Raw genomic sequence first — 19,947 nt, 5'->3', positions numbered from 1 at the left:
AATTTACTCTTTTGGACTACGAAAGCATTTGGCCAAACGTTAAAAATGTGAAAAGCCAAAGAAAGTAGATCAGCAAAGCCCCACATTAAATGCTTTTAAAGTCTGAAATCTCTTTATTCTGGATGCCAAATGGAACAAAGCCACGACAACCAAAGAGCAATTTGTTTTTTAATACTTGACCTCTTGTCCCCAGTAATTCTTCTGCAGGGCTCATAAATGGATTCTATTCAAATTAATGAGCTACTGAAATTTCTCCTATTAAATGTAGGAAGGAAGGTTATCAGGTGTGAGCCACTTCTGCAGGCAGGAACATTTATATCATCTTTTTCTTGATCATCAAAGACAAGTGTGTTGCAATGCCTACATTCTGGTAGGTCCATGCGGAGGCAGAGCACTGACTGGAAACGCCCATGCAGAAACACTTCTCACATCCCCGCGGGTTGTCATGTTGCAGATTGTAGAATCCTAGTTTACAACGATCGCAGTTCCCGCCCTCGACATTTTCCTGCATGAGAGAAGGATAAAAAAGACCAGAAGGGAAAAAGAAGCGAGAAGGCGACACGGAAAGTTTATGACCTGCACTCAAACTGAAGTTACGAGCACGAGGCATGTAATTGCAGAGTTAATTTGGTGAAAATGATGATGAAGAGGCTAGAAAGGTTAACGCAGAGTGCTTGTCATTAACAAGTAATGACAAGTGAGCGTGCGTCTGTGCGGATGCGTGTTTGTACCTTGCACACGCACGGTGTTATGCACGGGTCAGTGTTGATGCTTCCCTCCATGCTGCAGTTACATCGCTCACACGAAGGGAAACCCTTATAACCAACAGCACACCTGAAGACGATAGCAAGGTATTAAAGATCCTTTACACGTACTGTTGGAATAATGCATGGTTAAGCAAATAAATACCAATATATTAAAGACCCACTCCAATTAAATTCATGTTTTTGGTATTTTTAGCATGTTCCTGTAGCATTTTTTCTGATGATGGAGGACATTTATTAAGATATATATTAAGCTGAGTTTCTGAGTACATTGTGAATCAGGAGCAGACGAAAAAAATGACGTTAGCAAAATATCGTATATGTTGTGACATCCCAGATACACTGGGTGGTCCACGAGCTCCCTGCTCCGCTTCATGCTGATGCATCCACTTGTAGACGACCAGATCCATGTACGTCTTCCTCGTCTGGATTGTTTCAATATTGCTCACCATTTTAGTTGCACCTGGAACATTAAGCCGTGTTCAACCCCTACTGGAGTCAGGGATCTAAATTGGCCAGTTTCATTGTTATGCGTTCGGAGGTCCTGCTGCTTTGAGCTCGGCAACAGCCAGTTTTAAGCGGTGCACCAGTGTGGCAAAAATGTGGACACACAACAAACATTTAAATACCTGAACTCTGGTGAATAATGCACATTGCATCAACCAATCATGAACTCAGCTTTGGCCTTTGATGTCTTGATGATGTGTCAGTGGGTGGAGTCCAAAAACCAACATGTAGAAGAATAGGATCCTTCACCTCTTAAACTTTATGATATTTTTCTTATTTGCATCAAAACAATAGTAAAAGGTTCCTCCAATTTTCTTCTTATTTTCCCTCCTTGGTCTAATGCAGCAGCAAGTCCTCAAACTAGGTCACAGAGAGACTGGAGTACCACCGAAAGTAGCTGCCACTCAGACGCAGCTCCTGCAGTGAATAGTGAACCTCACCGTACCCGGAGAGTCTCTGAATGATCTCATGAACCCTACATGGAGACCTACCAAGGTTTTTGTGGATCTCTTCAAAATAAGTAAACCTTATCTTAACTTTAACTGTGTCTTCCATGCATTGTAAAAATACGATATACAGTCAATGCTTCCATGTAGCGATGAAGCTAAAAACTTTGTGCAGTAGCTCCTCCCACATGCGGCGGGAGTATCAAGTTTTTGAAAGCATTTCTAGACAAGTGTCCAGCAATTAATTTACCGGGGGTCTAAACAGAAGCAACGGACGCAAACTTTCCACGCAAATCACGTTTGGTGTGAACGTAGCAGAACTACTGCAACTCTGCTGAAATTATGTCTTTGAAAATGACAGGATTTTTTATTTTAAGTGGAAACTGAATAATTACAATTCAAAGACCATTGGGAACGCTTTGAGAATAGATAAAAATATGATCGAAGTGGGACTTGAAACACATATACCTTTTATTCACTACCAAAACATACTGTTGTGTCACCATTTTTTGCCATGATGGTGCCTAAACTTTTGTGATTATTTGTAAAAGAATTCACACAATGTTTGGGACAACCCAACACACACCGTCTGCACACAGCTGAAGCTCTAATTAGATGCATTTTCAAGTCGAAATCAATTCTGCTCGGAGCCAATAACAAGCCTTTAAAATGACTTAAACTGACAGCCAACAACTCCATTTTCTTTCAGGATAAATGCAGTATTTTATAATTGAAGTGAACATAATTAAATGTCATTTTTAATTACTGCTGTCCCAGCATCTACGTAAAATGGGATTCCGGCAATTTACAAACACTACTTGACAAAGAGGGGAACGGAAAACGTACCTGTCAGTGTGAGTCTGTCAGTTTCAGTGTGTTTGTGTGCCTCTCACCTGTCACACTGCGGGCCCCCGTAACCCTCCTTGCACCAGCATGACCCCGCTGGCTGACCTTAACCAAGCACACAAAGACACACACATTAAAGGTGGCCGTGCCAAAAATAACTGACTTAAAACAAAAACACACACACTCAGGAGTGAACTAAGTTCAGTCAAAAAACATTCTTCAATAAAAATAAAATAAACTCCTGGGATCGTGTGCTGAACCTCAACTCCCTTGATCCCACGGGAAATCAAACTGGAAACAATCGATAAGCTACTGGAGTTCCTGACGTCTCACTTAAAATATAATTACAAAATGAAATTTGTGCTGGTTGTTCATTTCACTCCGAGACAAAAACCTACATGTCAAGATAAATGTTTTGAGGTAAAACAAAGAAAGATGGGAATAAAAAGAATAAAGTTTGTGCATACTGGGGGTTGCTTGGCCCGAATCAGCAACACAGCTTTGGCTGACGGAACCATGCGGGTCACAGGAGCAGAGCTCACAGGGGTTCTCCTCATCTGCACTTATCTGTAGGAGAAGGAAGAGATTTCTAATAAAAAACACTCCCTGTACAGACGTACCTGCATACAATTATTATACCTCTGCAGGTCTGTAGTATCCAGGAACACAGCTCTGACAGTTGATCCCGGCTGTGTTGTTGCGGCAGCCAATGCAAACCCCACCTCCTCTGTATTGGCCCTGGACATCCAGGCTGAGTGACAGGTCGGCTACCGTCTGGTTAAAGTAGCACTCATCTGCTTTGCCGTGGCAGTTGCACTCTGAGACGAGGGGCAAACACAAAGTTGACAGGCTAATCTGCAACAATGAACTAGTAAAAACACGTATGAGACCATTTACGCTGAAATACAGTACGGTTTTGTCGCTACGCCCCCTGCTGGTGGTCCGTGCCAACACTAATAGTTTCTGTAAAACAGGATAATCTGCTTTTCTAAGGACAAGGTTTCAATCCTGAGACTGTCTGCATATGGATGAAGTCCTGACGGGTTAACAGATCTGCTCGGGTCCCAGCATGTAGAAGTATTAAAAGGAGGATAGACAAATTAGAAATTCCCCACAGTTATCATTCGTTCCTCCAGGGATTTTTCTCTAAACCGCTGCTCTACTTTTTGCTCTAAAACCAAGCCACCCTCATTTTTCCTTTGTCTTCGCTTAAATGTCTTTAACTTTTTAGAACATGCTATAGGTTAGCTCAGACGGTTCCTGCAACACAATTCGTGGCTGTAAAGTTGGGCCATATTATGGTAGTACGACCACCGTGCTTCATCATTGTCAAAGGTTTAGTAAATTTGAAAATGGCATTCTTGCAGAAAAACATTCCAGAATCATGTTTGACTTTCTATTACTGGAATTCAAAAGTGAGGTTTTGTTTTGTAATATTTAAAGAAAAAAAATGGATGTTTTTTTCACCTTTTCCCTTCATTTTAACCACTTTTGTGTTGAAAAATATATATACATAAAAAATAACACAATTCATCAATTACTTTTGTCATTTGGAGCCAAAACAAAACTAAGTCAGCAAATATATTCGAAAATGCTAACTTAGCTTTATCAGAAGATATTTAAATGAGTTTGATTCAATCCCAGGTTGATGTGTTTTAATGAAGACCCTTTATTTACGTGAAGGTTTGTCTTAAGGAGGACAAATGTGTTACTAAACCCATAAAACCACAAAGTACAAGGTTTAATCGCAGTTATGTTGTTTAATTTCTTCTCATTTTACTGCTTTCATGATTAATAATTAAAGTGATACTTAAAAAATGACAAAGGACTAATTCGTTTAAAAGCTGCTCACAGAGCATTCAGGTAAATTCAAGTAACGCTGCATAAATGTTTAAAATACTCATACAGTTGATCACAGCATGATTTAAAGGAAATATAAAAATGCAATAATAACCATTAGGGCCCACAGCAGCATGACGTTTTTGTGGATGAACTGATGAAAGCATAAATGAGTGTCGGCTGAGTGTTTCAAAATTCTTACTCTCGCAGACGTGCCGAGTGAGGAAAGTCCCCGCCATCCAGGGCTGCTGGTGGTAACCCGGGCAACAGCGATCGCAGCTCTCCCCGCATGTGTTGTGTTCACATTCACAGCTAAACTTCTGCATCCAGACACAGAAAAAAATGCTTGTTCGCTTCATGACAGTAAAGTTTCTGAATGTTCCATCAGAAACTTCAACATCAGATACTATCGGAAACATAACTGATGACTTAAGTGTGTTAAGAAATAAACACAAATGAGGCTCAAATTGGTTGATCACTAATATGCGTGTTTTATTGAAACCCCGTCAGATAGCTGTGGACTCACAGGAGAGTCAGCTGCAATCAAAACGCTTGGTTTGTTTTCCAGATTTTCAGTTAGAAGCAATTAGGTTCCCTATTATCTCCCAGAGAAAAATCAATTCAGACCTGAGTATATGCAGTCAACAAACTGCAGCAGGATATTTGCCAGGTACAAAGTTCTGCAATAGGTAATGAGTAATTAAGGACTTTCTATAAACCGGTTGATGTGGGGACAGTGCCAGTTAAACTGAGAGAGATGCTCTACAATAACAATCTGAGAGCCAAGTTTGCTTTTGCTGCCAGGCTTTGGCCTTTTCATCATTAGCAATCGGCTTAACCCTTGTGCTATCCAAGGCACTTTAACGTTGGGAGTGGGGTCATCTAGACCCCACAAGACAGTGCACTGAAACTTTTTTCTTCAATGATATGTGATCTTCACTGGTGTCCATGTATTATATGAAATCGTCTTCACCTTTATCCACCTTTGTCATGGTAGGGATAACACGTCAATGTAAGGGTGGGGTCATTTTGACCCCATAAGATAGCACAAGGGTTAAAGCCTTAGTCGCAACGGCCCCTAGGAGTGGATACGGGCTGTTGCCTGGCAAAAAAAAGAGCAAATCTGTACGGGACCGTAGATCAGTCCAGGAGCCTGTAGAGCTTCAGACGACAGGTCGTAGTGAACACCTATAAAACATGTAGGAGTAGAGTGAAATAGGGGAGACGCAGGCGTGTTGTGCTTATATTTTATTTTTTAACCCCCCCCCAAACCCTGCATACTACAAATGGAGCCCATTAGTGAAATTAGACAGTTAGAAATTTAAGAGGAGTTTGTGTAAACATCGTTTGGGCGTTCTACTGTCACTTAAATATCACCTGCACACCCCCTCCATCTGCAGTATTTGTATACGGTCAGTAAGGGGCCAGTACTCGCACCTCACTAACAACTATAGAGCGGCGTTAGGGCACCGAATGACAGCATCTCTTGTAAGTCATAAGTTAGTGCAACTTGCATTAAAAATACTTCATAATACTTTTACCACACGCACGACAATAGTACATACCATTTTCATGACATCCCTTTAGGTGGCCATATGAGCATCGAGGACAGACAAGACGCACTAGTGCCTCCTGTAAGATGTGGCCGCTCCTCTCTACGGCCCTCCACAAACCCAAACAACCCAAAAAGCCTGCAGCATACCTACACAAGTTTCTAAAGCCATTTTAAGGCTACCTTCAAAATGCGCAACCACTAATCACACATTGAAAGTTAAACCAAGTCAAACTTTGATCAATTAGCAACTAAGGATGATAGTGACATGTGGATGGCTTCCCTTTTAATTCACACAAGTGCCAAACATTTAAAAATCAATTATGGAGGAAAGATTAATGCGGTTGGTGCCTGGCTGGAATTATACGACACCAAGTCTTCTATATACCGAACAAAGCTGTGAAAGAAAAAGCCTGGAGCAAGATTCACAAAATTTGTACTCTAAATGCGTGTTCAAGAACACTGGTAGCATGACGAGTACGTAATGCTTACTTTTTCTTCAGGTTACTATGGACTGAGTCTGCATCTGGCCACACCTCAAAAGCTAAAAAACAGCTTATATTTTCTACTTCTAAGGCTGTGATAGTTATGGAGGTAGATTTCAGGCCAAAAAAAAAAAAAAAAAACAAAGTTAACAAAAGACATTTCAATACTTTACATGTCAATATGGATGAATTGAGGCGTCCTATGATGGATTTTTTTTTTAATTGCCAGTTTTTAGGATCGTAAGAAACTGGAACACTTCACACATCACCAACACTCAGTTATTGTTACCGACATCATCACTGAGGGACCAGACACGGCTGTCACATCCGAGGTAGACTACTTTTTTCAGCCTCAGGACATGTAACACATACTCACACACATCCACACTCAAACACAAACACACCCACCCAGGTTTGTGTGTGTAAGGTCTAAGAAGAAGCAAGAGGGATCAGATGTCTGGTATCAAACGCACCTCCGTTTGAAGTGACACTCGAGACAACGTTTCACTGTGTCACCTGTGTCCCCTACACATACGCACACGCACACACACATACACATACACACACATACAAGGTTGTAATGCTCAAGGCTCCTCTTTGGTCCTGTTAACATCAATCGAAGAGCTTCATTGCACGGTGACACCGTTGGCTGCGTTTAAAGGAACACTGTTGGGTACTTTACCTTGGTAGCCGCGTTCAGCGGACAGGCTTTGGCATGGCCGTAACAGATACACATCCCTCCAACTGAAATGTCTTTAATTGAATAATAATACTGTGAAGAAAGTAAAAAAACAGCATTTGGTCATCAGATAAGGGTAATCTTGGGCATTGAAGGTCATAGTTCATATTAATATTTTATAATGAAAATTGGATTCAAGAGTTGTTTTGAAATAAAAGCTAAACAACCACAAAGAATAACAACAAAAGTAGAGTGTCGACTGCGCTGCTGCTTTAAGCCTCACCCGTCTTGTCACAATGGGGTCGACATCTCTGGGGTCACGGAGCGTCAGCGTCATGAGGTCAGCGTTCAGCGTCCTGATTCGCTGGAACACCAGCCTGATGTAGCGGGCTGACGTGAAGTTCAGCAGGGTCGGGGAGGGGTCTTCTGCGCTGGGTCGACCATTGATCAAAGACGCGTGGATCTATACAGAGATGGACAACTCAGTCCATCAGAAAGGTTTAACTTTCAAAAAACAAAACCTCAGGAAGTATTAAAGTTGTTTTCTGGGTGCATATATTTATTAAAGATTTATCAGAAACAAAACTATATCTTACTATCTTCAGAAAGTGTTTTCTAGCATGCTGGAGGATAAAAAGAACACAAAGAATAAAAGGAAAAAAGAATCCAACCACTAAAATTTGTTTTTCTAAACTTCCAACAGTTCTTGCAATTCACTTTATTTATTTTCTGTTTTTGGTTGTTTTCTATGTCTTTTTTGTTTACTACCTGATTTCATAGGAGTACTTCCTGTATCCTGAATGTCCAGTGGACCCACCTTTTGTTTTGGTTTCCTTTGACAGGCCTGTTTTAAATTCAAAATGATTTCTTTTTATTTTGCATTTTTGTTTAAAGAATGTTGTTAAAGTTTGGACTTCTTTGTCTAATTATTGCTTTGGTAATTAGGAAAATGCATGTAATTGTTCTTTTGTTTTTAGGAAATGTTTGATTTTGATTGTTAATTGTGTTTATTTGGTAAGGGGTGGAGCCAACCACCTATAAAAGAGGACCTCTTTTCAAGATGGAGGCTCTCTGGTGATGTCTGGCTGCCATGCTGCTGCACTGTAGGCTGCAGCCCTGCCACATTATTTTCCATGGGTGCATTTTTCCCCACATTCTGCCTTACAACTACATAAAGATTGAGAGCACCTTGACTCTTTGTGTGGACAGTAGTTTGTAATTCTGACAATGTCGCTGAGTTGGTATTGATTGAAGGAAAATTTAAATGTTTTTCATATTCTCACAATGCAGTTGGGGTTCACACAAAAGCAGGGCCAGACCATTGACTGTATATGACAACTGGACTGAGTGGCTCCTCCTCCCTGGCACTCTAAACAGGAAGTAACAAAGTGACAGCAGACTCCAAGAAGCCTAATTCCACAGACTGCTATTGAGAAATATACAACTATTAGTCATTCTATTTGTCTGCTACCTTTTTAACATGTTCTTGCTCATTTTTTTTTACAAGTGGTTTAAGTTATTCAAGTTATAAACTGGCCAATCAGATGCCTCAATAAAGGCATGTGGTCTCAAGTCAAACATTCGAAATGTTTGACAGATTTCAACTCGCCTGCTTTTAAGGTCTAGGGGTGTGGACTTTCAATAAGCTTCTTCCTGATTGGCGAGGGTGGTTGCCATAAAAAGGATGACTTAAACCAACTCGCACCAATCACTGCTTACTGACGACATCTGGCTCCAACGTGGCAGGATCAGAGCAGAAGTAGACCAAATATTTTCATCGATGATGTCACACTCGCTCCAGTTTGCATTTACAGTTAAAGAACAAAAAGTTCAGATTTGAATAATTTGGGACTGTAATTACACCAACTTTATTAACAATGATTGTTGAAAATTTGAAAAAACAAATAAAGAGTTCACATGGATGGAAAAAATATCTTTATTTGGGAGAAAACTCCTGATTTTTAGGTACAATGGAACCACAATACCTATTTCTCCAACCGTGACCTACATTTAAAGCAGATCTGAGGGAGAAGATGATTTTGTTTACATCATATTTATTACTAATAATCAAAAAGTGACCGCATGAAAAGCAGAGCAAAGTTCCAACAGTCCTGTTGTCCAACTGTCCATCTGTGTGTCCTTCTAATGTGGCCAAAAACAACATTTGGCATCTGTAAAAAGTCTGAGAGGGAGCTGGCTCCATGTGTGTGTTTGTGTGTGTGTCAGTGGGGAACATTTGATGGGTGTAAGCAGCACACTTGGATGTAAGGAAGATGACGGCTGTGTGTGTGTGTGTGTGTTTTTTGTGTGTGAGGAGTGGTGGGGTGATGCTATGTATTTGTGTGCGATGCAGTGACACATCGCCTACGACTCATTATGGTTTCACTGTGATCAGACGGCAAGGGAGCTGTCAACCACACACACACACACACAAACTACGACACCTCCGTTGTTACTTGCAGCTCTTGACATCTCCCAGCTCGCACCCCCTCTGGCGCTCCCCCGCAGGACACAAGCACATGCAGCAACACACTGCGTGCACATGCGGGGATACAACAGCACCTTTATCAATGCACCACTATGTGCACAATCAGTTTATTTTTTTTGTGCATATTTGTGTATGTGTTACCTCGTTGATGTGTCGGTGCGCTACTGTTTCTCTTCATTAATGTGAGTTCTAACGCTCTGCTTTTACTGTATGCACTCACACACAAAACACACACAGCTGATCAAAGCTACACAGAAGTAAACACTGGTATGCACACAGTGTGTACTTTAAAGATCAACACAAAGTTTTCTGTCTATGCCACTGATTAAAATGACTTATCTGCGCACCCACTAATCACCTGATCATCACTTGTCTGCACAGCTCTCCTACTAATTAGTCACAGGCAGTCCACCACGTCACTCTGGACCCCCGAACATTTTCCTGAGCATGCAGTTGCGGTCTTTGTCCTTCTAGCCTTTGCTTATGATCTCGGTTCTCGCTGCCTCTCCCTGCAGAAAACACTTTGGAAACGAAGCTATTCAAGAACAGTTCATGCAACCCTCTTTTGGAAAGCAAAGCTGCATATGTGCTGTGGTAAATAGGGATATGTGGGAGCAGAAATGATTGTTTCGACTTTATTGCATATGAGGATTTGAGATGTTTACCACTGTCTTACATCACCTCTTTCTTTAAAACAGACCTCTGTAATTGGGGACGGAGGACCCCAGCTAGTGAACTCCTAGTTTGACATGGATTTCAGAGGCTCATGTGTCAGAAATCCTGTTTCTGAAGGCATAAAATACTTCTTTTGCATTTCGATAGGTCATGGAAGTATATCTTTGTCATTTCATGATTTATTAATGTGCACCATGCCCATGTTTTGTGCGTGAAAAGTCTCAGTTAGATTACGGATCCTGACCTTTGAATGTGTTGCTGCAGCCTTCAGTGCACTTTAACAAAATAAGTTTTCAGTTTGGGTTTCGTCATATGTGAGGATGGGTTTATTTATTTATCTATTTATTTTGCTATGTTCAGCCCTTTCATTGGCAGCTGTGGAATCTCAGAGTCTCAGGACCACAATGTACTATATGTTTAGCTGTTCACATGTATAGTTTTTTTTTACATAGAGTTTCTGATGAAATGTATTTTCATATCGCAGTGCCACAGTATGCAAATGACTACTGAAAAATTTTGAGAAGAAATCCATAGACCAGCAGTCTATAGATTTTTTCACATCACGTCTATTTACAGTATAGTGTATTGTAATGTCTCCACCCACTGACACATTGACACAAGTGGATTGTGGGTATACACCCTTTTTATCACCATTCTTTACAAGTTGTATTTAGGTCAAAATCAGTTGCGATGAGAACACATTTCCCTCAATTGGTAACTGAAACTGAACCAAAGTGAAACTTTTTTATTACGATTTTTTTAAAATTAACCTTTTGATGGGAAACAATGCTTTAAGGGAAATAAATTTATGATTTTAAAAATCAATATAGCATTTTCCATGTAAAGTGAGAAATCAATTGAAAAAAAAGTATTTTAATATCCAGCATACCAGAGGTAGATAGTTGCTGAAGTATAAAAAAAAAAAAAAAGAACACCAACCATGAAACTCAAAACAACCTTGGACCAGAGCTGCTGGTCTTGCCACCAAACACAATGCTGCTTTAGATTACAGGTTCCAACATTTTTCAGCGTTTACCTCTCCGTTCTCCAGCGGTTGAATCTTTGAGTAAAAGGACGTGCAGATGACTTCATCGTCTCTGGTGTAGGACGGAGGCCCTCTGCGAGGACTTATGTTGAACCTTGTCAGGCACTCGGTGTCCGTGATTGCATAGTACTGCCAGGGTTCAAAAGTCGTGCCGTCTATCGACCGCTCCAAGATCCAATTACCTGAAGGTAAAAATATTAATGAGCGCATGCATCAAACATGGTGGCTTGTGGAGATGAGGAGAGATCAATAAGGACACTGATGGTTAACTGAGGTGCTTTTCAGATTATGCTGATTAATAAACATAGAAAATTGACGATGCGTTTACTTCCACATTTATCAAACATATGAAGCAGCCTATATGACATTTGAACTCCTTCAGTGTTTTGAGCCAAGTCAGGCAGAACCGTTGATGAAAATGGAATCAAAGAAAAGATTAGTGTTGAAAACAGACAAACACTGAACAAAAAAAAGTGTTTGCCTGGAATGTTTAGGATATATCTGTCATTTACAGCAGAAAATCATTTATTTTAATCATAGAATTCATGTTTAAAATGTTAAACTGAAACATTACCAAAATAAAATAAAAACATGAGGACATATTTCAACAGAAATGAATTTTTCCTACAGTTAATATTAAGTTTCTAATATCAAAACCTCTAAGGGGGTTTTGGAAAGTTGTCTTTTGTGTGTTACAGAGTATTAGGGCCACCAAAAAAGAAAAGAAAATTTGAATTTTGAAAAATTGTTTAAATTTTTTTGCAAAATCATAAGAAGAAAATTTGTTTTAATACTGAGAAAAAGTCTAAAAGAAAAAAGTTGTAAATTTATTGATCAAAAAGTGATTTCACAAGGAAAAAGTCGTTTTTCTTAAATAAAAAGGTGTAATCTCCAGAAAATAAATGGAGATTCTTGAGCAGTGTGGTGTCCGTCTGATTTTTTTTACGTACAGTCAGTACCAGTAATGTTAATTTTTCTGTTACAACATTTTAAAAACTAAATATAACATTTTATTTTCAAAACAGCTTGACTTTTTTTTTTGTAAAATTATGACTTTTTGAAGCATCAGTTTACGACTTTATTCTTGTAAAAACAATTCACAATTGTACGACTTTTCCATCTTTGTACAACTTTATCCTTGTAAAACCTGATTTTTTTTCATAACTTTTTTCTTATAAATTTGTTTATTTTTTCTTCTTATATTATAATCTCATCATATTTGTATGAAATTGTGTTTTCTTATTTTTTCTTATTTCTGTTATTCTCTTAGTTTTTTTTTTATTGAGAGAGTTTTCTGTCCATATAGATTAATTTTACGTCTTGTTTGTGGGCGACACAAACACCTTTTCTCAGAACTTCCATTCGTTGTGTTTTTTCTTTTCACAGCAAGTTTTATTTATTTTCTATTATTCAATAAAGCCCCATTCAGCATCATCCAGCTGCACTGCACTTATGGCTGCATCATCTGTACCATCTCCCCAACGGATGGATTTAGCTGCTCTTTGGTGAAAGTGAAAAATGCATTTCCAACCTGAAATGAACTTTTCTTCTTAACATGAAGGCTTAAAACTTAAAACAGTGATGTTTGAGCCGAGAACGGATAGAAAAGCTGGACATACCTGGACGAGGGGAGTTGGCTGCCTTGATAATCATGTAGGCGACTTGAAAAACCTAGAAATTATGCAAAGCAGAGAGCATGCATTAAAGGAACATTTAGATTGCTAGAAGCAGCTATAGTATAACTGTTGACATAAACCACTGCAGCATTAAAAGAATTCACCTTAAAAAACACCTTAGGATTTTTTTTTCTAAAAGCAAGATAAAAAAACATTTAAATGAATCTGAATATCGAGTAGAATTGTAGATAAAGGATAATCTGCAGCTCAGATATTTAATCCTGAACTTCCAAGCACTTTTGAACCTTCTTCAGTGGCCAAACAAGTAAAACTTTTATATTAGAGGACACATGTTTATCGCTTTTTTCCTCCATTATTTTAATTGGTGAAGTTCTGCAAAAGTTAAAAGTCCAATGTCAATAAGAATACTTTAGATTTTAACCCTGCACTACCATTCAAATACCTTTCTAAGACCCTATGTCGTTCATTTCTTTAAAACCTTTAACTTGTTTTCTGCCCTGCAGTCCATCATTATTCCACTGGAGGCAGTAAAAGAGCTTTTCCTGCTCATTTTAAAATGGCTGCTTCCAAGAAATATCAAATCCGAAAAGGTTTTGCTAATTTTAAAACTTTATGAGGAGAATAGCGCATGTATTGTTATTAATTTTTGAGGATTTAATCAAAACAAAATCTTAATTCAATTCTTTGATTTAGTGGGCTTCATAGGGTTAAAGATCAATAAATAATAATTGTAACGACTCGCGTTCATATACACACACAAAAAAAGCAGATAAATGAGGCACGGTCAGAAGGCTTGATGGTCAAAAGTGAACTCTGCGTCTCAGCTCGCATTTCTGTCATTCTCGGCGCTTCTTTCTTCTCATGATGTGGGAAACAGTGTCACATTGCTGCCGTTCGAATAGCAGTGTGTGTGTTTGTTAGTGTTTCCAAGTGTGTTTCACTGTAATTTAATCACGGTCATTCAAACATCTGACAAAGACGCTTTGTTTTGTGTAAGATAGGGAGTGGTGTGTGCGTCTTTGGGAAAGGGTGCAGGATGGAGTCAGCTTGGGACATCCAGACAACCCCAGCAATAAACATAGATCAAAACAGCTAAATAATGCAGTGTGGCGTGTGTGGGGATGCAGCATGTCATATTCTATGTTTTGATCAGATCAGACGACGAATCTGTGGTTTTGCCTCTGAAGAATATACAGAGCAAGCCAGTAACGACCCTGAAAGAGATCACACAGCTGGCTAATAAACAGTTTTTCTATTCCTGACTTTTAACGTCAGAAGCATTTAAGGTGAACCCATTTGTGTGTGATAATTAATTGGCCTGATTTTCAGCTCACAACGATTTAAAGCAAATTTGTTTATTATCTTCTGTACAGCAGCAGCTTCAAGCAGCAGGGTGTCTGCAAGTTTCATCATATTTGTCTAAGACCTTGTTACTTCCACTTAAAACCAAGCAAACAAAATGTGCTCTGTTAAAAAAAAAAAAAAACTAGAGTCCACTGCTCTCTGTACATGCTTTGTAGCACTCCCTTGAGGGATCTCCAGCAGAAAAAAAATCTAAAAACAGTACGTGCAAATGTTTTCTTCAAAAGAAAGTGAGCATGTAAATGCTGTCATGAAGTAACATTTTCTTTAACCCATCTCCTTTGAGGTTTGCTTTAATCTCGAAGGAGACAACATAGTGTAGCGTATCTGCAGGCTCTGCACAAGCTTACTTTTAATTCAAAGTGCTCGAGTCAAAGACGGAGACAATCAGTGATTCAATTCTCCCCAGATAAAAGTCAGATTTATCATTTTACTTTCACCAGTGCATAAATTTATGTCTAAAATAAAATCAAATGTTTTTCTTACTTTTTATCTGCCTCTGGTAACAGAGTTGTTTTGCTAAGGGCTAAATGACACTCATCTCCCTTTATCGCCAACATCAGTAAACCAAAATTCATATCCACATGATTTAGGTGAATTCTGGTCAAATTAATCTATAATTAGCTGCGTTTCAATCAAACATACGTGCAAAACGTAATCAAAATTCTAGAAATGTCGAAAAAAAAAAACTTTTGCAGTTACACTGTTTCCGTTAAATCATAATTATGCAAATAAACACAAAACAACTCAAGCCATATGTCATTCAAAAACATGGCAACAGATGTGAACAATGCTTTGATTTACAGCAGATAATTCAAAATTCTGCCACGGTGCTGGCGCTCATCATCATTTATGAAAGGAGACTGCTGAGGCCGTGGAGCGGCAAGCTCCTTAAACGTAGGAGGGAAGCCATTTTTGGAAAATCTTGGTTGGGGATTTTAGGAGCTGTGGATCGATAAATAATGCACGACACATTTTGATGAGCTGTGTGAATCCTGTGGTGCAGCCAGTTCCTACCAAGAAGCGCATTGCCTTCACTATCGACAAACCGGCTACCCGTGGTCACGTGATTCATTTAATTTGAGTTTTCCAAAATATCACAACTCCTTCAAGCGCAAAAACGTTTTTGTTTTTCGATAAATGTGAGTTTTGTTTTAAATTTTTGTGTTTCCATCAGGCGAAATTATGATCACAGATCTAATTTGTGCAATTTCATAGTCAATGGTAACACAGCTTTTGTCAAGGAAAGGTTTTGAGTGTTAGTTTAATGGGGTGTAGTTTAGCTACACCAGTTCTGATTGTTAGGGGGAGAAATAAATACTTACATATTTTATATTGCCTGATTTGACTGGTATTTAGAGTCTTTGCTCTGCATTACTGTATGGTGATTATGAAACTGATTTATACCAATTAAATAAGTAGTCTAAGATGGAGGAGAATTCATTAATAATTGTTACAGTTTCATTGACAGAATATGAATTATTAAAAAAAAAGGAATAAGTCATCTGCATACGGAGTAATTTTATGAATGCTGTGTTTTGTTTTAATTCCTTTACTCCTCTCATGCTGTCTTATTGCTGCAGCAAGAGGGTGAATAAATATAGCAAAAAGAGAGGGGGAGAGTGGACAACCCTGTTTGGCTCCTCTTCCAAGATCAAAACCTGTCGGAAGTCTGTTTGTTCTGACTTATGCATTGGGGTTGTGATATAATATTTTAATCCAATCAATGAATGGATCCCCAAACCAAACTTATGGAGGACAGCGATGAGAAACTTCCAGTTTACTCTGTCAAATGCTTTTTCAGCATCTAATGAGAATATAGTCATTTCCTGGTTTTTTATAGTGGCAAAATATTTAATGTTCTAAATAAGGAGCAGACGCAAAAAATGCCTTTTGAAGAAGAGGGTATTTGCTACATAGAAAATACAAGGGGTAGGCCATAATTCTCATAATGATTCATCAACTTGTAGATGACTGGATCCATGAACATATTTGTTTTTTCTCGTCCAAAGAAAGTCAAAGGTTTATGGCTGGACAGCTCCAATATTCCATTTTTGCTGCTCTGGTAATGTTAGATTGGGTTGTGAGGGACTGTAAACTATAGTGAGACAGCGAGTAAACAGATGGGTGATGGGAAATGCGCCATCTGTTCCCCCCACAACACACAGGCAAATTTCTGAAGGACTCTAGCCGTTCTGCAGAAACTATGTCCTAGAAAATACAAATTTTTTATTATTATTCAGTCTGAAAACAGCATAATCATAATTAAAAGAACATTGGAAATGCTTGAAATAGATAAAAAAGATGATCGGAGTGGGTCTTTTAGGAGAAAAATCTTGTTTTGCATTCCAAAATGTAATTCTGCAGATATGTAGAAACAGCAGAGGCAAACTCAATTCAAGTGGAACATAAGCAGAACTAAAGTGATGCTTCAGAACCAAACAGCTGTGTTTTAGAGTTGACCTAAACAGTAAAGGCCCTCATGCAGGTGCACGTTTGGACTTGTTAAAAATGTCTCCGGATTCAAATAAAAACGTGTTAACATCTCGCCAGACCAATAAAGTAGCAGTTGGCCTTAAAATGTGACTGGTATCCAGCATATCTCTGGGGGGTTTTGATACGTAGGGGCGAGAAATGTAGAGATGGTTTGAAGAAACATTTCTGCTTTTCACTCCGCTGAAATCAAATTAAGACATTTTGCAGTAAATGCAGATGAATTCTGAAGAGCTCTTGCACAATTAGCATTCAGGTTTGACTCAATTTTGCAAAATTATAAAAGGTGAATATGGAAGCAATTAGTGGGAAAAATCCAAAAATGGAAATTGAACTTCATTTAGGCTTTAGCCTGTTTTTCTTCAAAAAACACAACAAAAGATGAAGTATTTTCTAATAAGTCTCATTTAAATTCTGCCCACTGCTGTAATTTATGACAGCAAAAACATTTTTACATTTTTAAAGTGTCTGTTTGAAAAGTCCCCCCAAAAATGTAATAATAAAGCTCTTAAAATAAATCTTAGAATAACTTTTGCTGAAGTCTGACACAATTGTCAACTTTTCTCCAAAAGCCTCTAAGGGTGCTTCTAGTGAAGCGCCAAGTTGGATGCATCTCCACGCACAATTACCATTCAAGAGTTAATTTAAAAAACGACACAGAAGTCACGCAGACATCAACTGTTTGTCTCACACACGCTGCCACACACAGCCCCTCAACTCCCACTCTTTCTCATTATTTAGTCTTTCTGTCCGGAGAGGCCTAACAATAACAGGGAGGAAATGAGAGTGATGATGTCACAGGCGAGAACCGCACAAGCATACGTGGACTCACACGGACGTCTAAGGCCACAGTCATTTTCTGAATGAGACCGCTGTGTTCGCAGGGGAAATTCGGCGCTCTGCAGGTAAATAGCTTTTCTGGAAACGGATGGATCCGCGCTCATACAAATACACAAAACAACCACCGGAGTGTTCACACTTGTGTCTTCACACATCAGTGACTCACAGCGCACTGTCACTCTAGATTAGGCTCAATAGGATTATTTCATGCTGCCAGTAAAATTAAATTATTTAATAAAATTATTTAAGAATTCTAAAACTTGTTTTAGAACACAAATTCCCATTTTGGGAGAAAAAATGAACTCCACACACCTCAAATATAATAAGAGATTAGGCTAAAATGCAGACCAATCATTTAAAACAAATCAGGATAACTTGATCACCTTTTGTGTTTTTATTCATTTGTCATTTGTGTATTTACTTATTTTTGTAGATTACAGACAGCAAACTACGACAGAGTATTAGGGCCACAATGGAAAAAAAAGGAATATACAAGAAGAATAAAGTCACAGAATTGTGAGGAAAAAGTAATTTTACAAGGAGGAAGCCATGCTTTCTCAGAAATAAAGTTGGCTGTGTGAGCCTCCATCCACACTACATTCCAACTAAATCCATCAACGCAGCCATTTATGGTGATGCCATAATGCATTTGGACCTCTGCCATGATGCTGCAGATGGCGTGAACGGCGACCCAGTAGAAATCCACCCTTTGTGGGTCAAGAACCTTCTTCTGGCCCAGTTTCCTGCAAATTTGTTTTAATGCCCATAAACCTACAATAAGTCAATGTTGACTCACTAAAGGTGTTTCCATACAGGACTTATCCTTATGTGAAACCATAAGGATAACTGCTCACAATGCGCTCTACGTCTTTCATACTAAAAAACAATGTTAGTTCTTTTTTTGTTGTTGTTGCTTCTATTTTTCTTAATTAACAACTTTTTGCCTCATAGATTTAGGACTTTATTCCCGTAAATTGACTTGTAAAATTATTACTTTATTCTTGTTAAAAAAAAACGTTTTTTCTTAATTTCATAACTTTAATCTTGTAAAGCTTTGACTTAATTCTCATATTTATTTATTTAAATATTATTGTGGCCCTAATACTTCATCATAGCTCGAGCTCCTTCTCTGTGTCTCTAAAGTCCCAGATCATCAACCTACCACCACTAATCATAATATTTATGCATTTAAAGCAAATGCTACTTTTTAGATACGACTTGATAACTAATACTGTATCATTTTTGAGCAAAAGATGCTGCTTTTCCTGTCAAAACAAAATTGTTCTGTTAAATTTTTGTTTGTTTCTATGCTCATAATCTATGTACTGTTTGTTTTTGTTTAGATGTTGTACTGCATGCAAGATCCAGAGAACAGAAAAATCTAATTACCGTACATGCATTGATATTGTGCAACTGGAACACATTTTCCCTAATTCCTGGATTTGACATTAAACCAACTGTTATGACGCTAAAGATTAAAATTTTTCCGTTTAAATGACCTATTTAATCATCAGTATAATTCATCTATTTGAAACTTGAAAAGGAACTTGTGGGAAACTTTCAACTGGCTTCTCTCTGCAAATATTGGTGGTCTCTTAACCTTACTCTCCCCGCCTCATTACTTATTTTCATTCGACATTTTTATAATTATAATAGAGCAGACTAATCTGTTTAATCACACTTCTACACCACAGTTAATGTCCTATTTTATCCAATGTCAGTACACAGTCATTAAATCAGTTTTTTTTGGCAAGCTCTCCAAATCAAAAATGGAAACCCATATTTAAAGCGCGTCACTCTTTGATAGATTGATTTGAAAGCGAGCTTGACTAATTCCAGTCAGGCTTGTTACTGAAAGAGCACATTGCTTCATGCTTCACGCATCATTGCACTGCAGACTACAGTTACAGCCATAACTGTCTTTAAATCTGAGTCTACATTGTCGTGTATACTAAGATACTGGATGGCCAAGGAGCTCAAGAGGAATCGCTATTTTATATTACAAGGACCTACCGTATATGCATAAGTGTCCCAGTTTTTCACACAGAAGCAAAGAAATTTTGCATAAAAGTCAGATGAAAACTTGCATTGCTTTATCCTGCAGAAATACTCAAACACAATTAATTTACTGACTTTTAGGTTCTCAAGGCTGTTGGAAAAGGTTAATTTTTATTACCAGTGAATAATCTTTTCATACAGTTAATAGACTATAATAAGCTATCTAAAGCAAGCAGTCTCTGACATAGTAAAACATTCCACCACTCACAAGAAAAATCAATACCTAAAAAC

General features: G+C 38.4%; 1 protein-coding gene across 6 annotated transcripts in view; it reads right to left on the bottom strand.

Moving 5' to 3' along the window:
• The window catches only part of lama2 (laminin, alpha 2), a 179,025-nt gene that overhangs the window by 91,594 nt on the left and 67,484 nt on the right, over positions 1-19,947 (bottom strand). For all 6 annotated transcript variants that reach the window (XM_078942947.1, XM_078942948.1, XM_078942949.1 and 3 more), the window contains exons 4-13: positions 12,946-12,997; positions 11,318-11,508; positions 7,402-7,581; positions 7,122-7,211; positions 4,605-4,722; positions 3,203-3,381; positions 3,031-3,130; positions 2,611-2,668; positions 732-834; positions 365-505 (exon numbers count right to left, since the gene is read on the bottom strand). In XM_078942947.1, the coding sequence (XP_078799073.1) occupies positions 365-505; positions 732-834; positions 2,611-2,668; positions 3,031-3,130; positions 3,203-3,381; positions 4,605-4,722; positions 7,122-7,211; positions 7,402-7,581; positions 11,318-11,508; positions 12,946-12,997 (1,212 nt within the window). The remainder of the gene's footprint in view (positions 1-364; positions 506-731; positions 835-2,610; positions 2,669-3,030; positions 3,131-3,202; positions 3,382-4,604; positions 4,723-7,121; positions 7,212-7,401; positions 7,582-11,317; positions 11,509-12,945; positions 12,998-19,947) is intronic.

Source organism: Oryzias latipes, chromosome 24, assembly GCF_053564925.1.
Source record: "Oryzias latipes strain Hd-rR chromosome 24, Olatipes_Hd-rR_3.1".
Classification (NCBI taxonomy): Eukaryota; Metazoa; Chordata; class Actinopteri; order Beloniformes; family Adrianichthyidae; genus Oryzias; species Oryzias latipes.
Note: the sequence above shows the minus strand (reverse complement) of the source record. Positions and strands in the feature narration are given on the sequence as shown.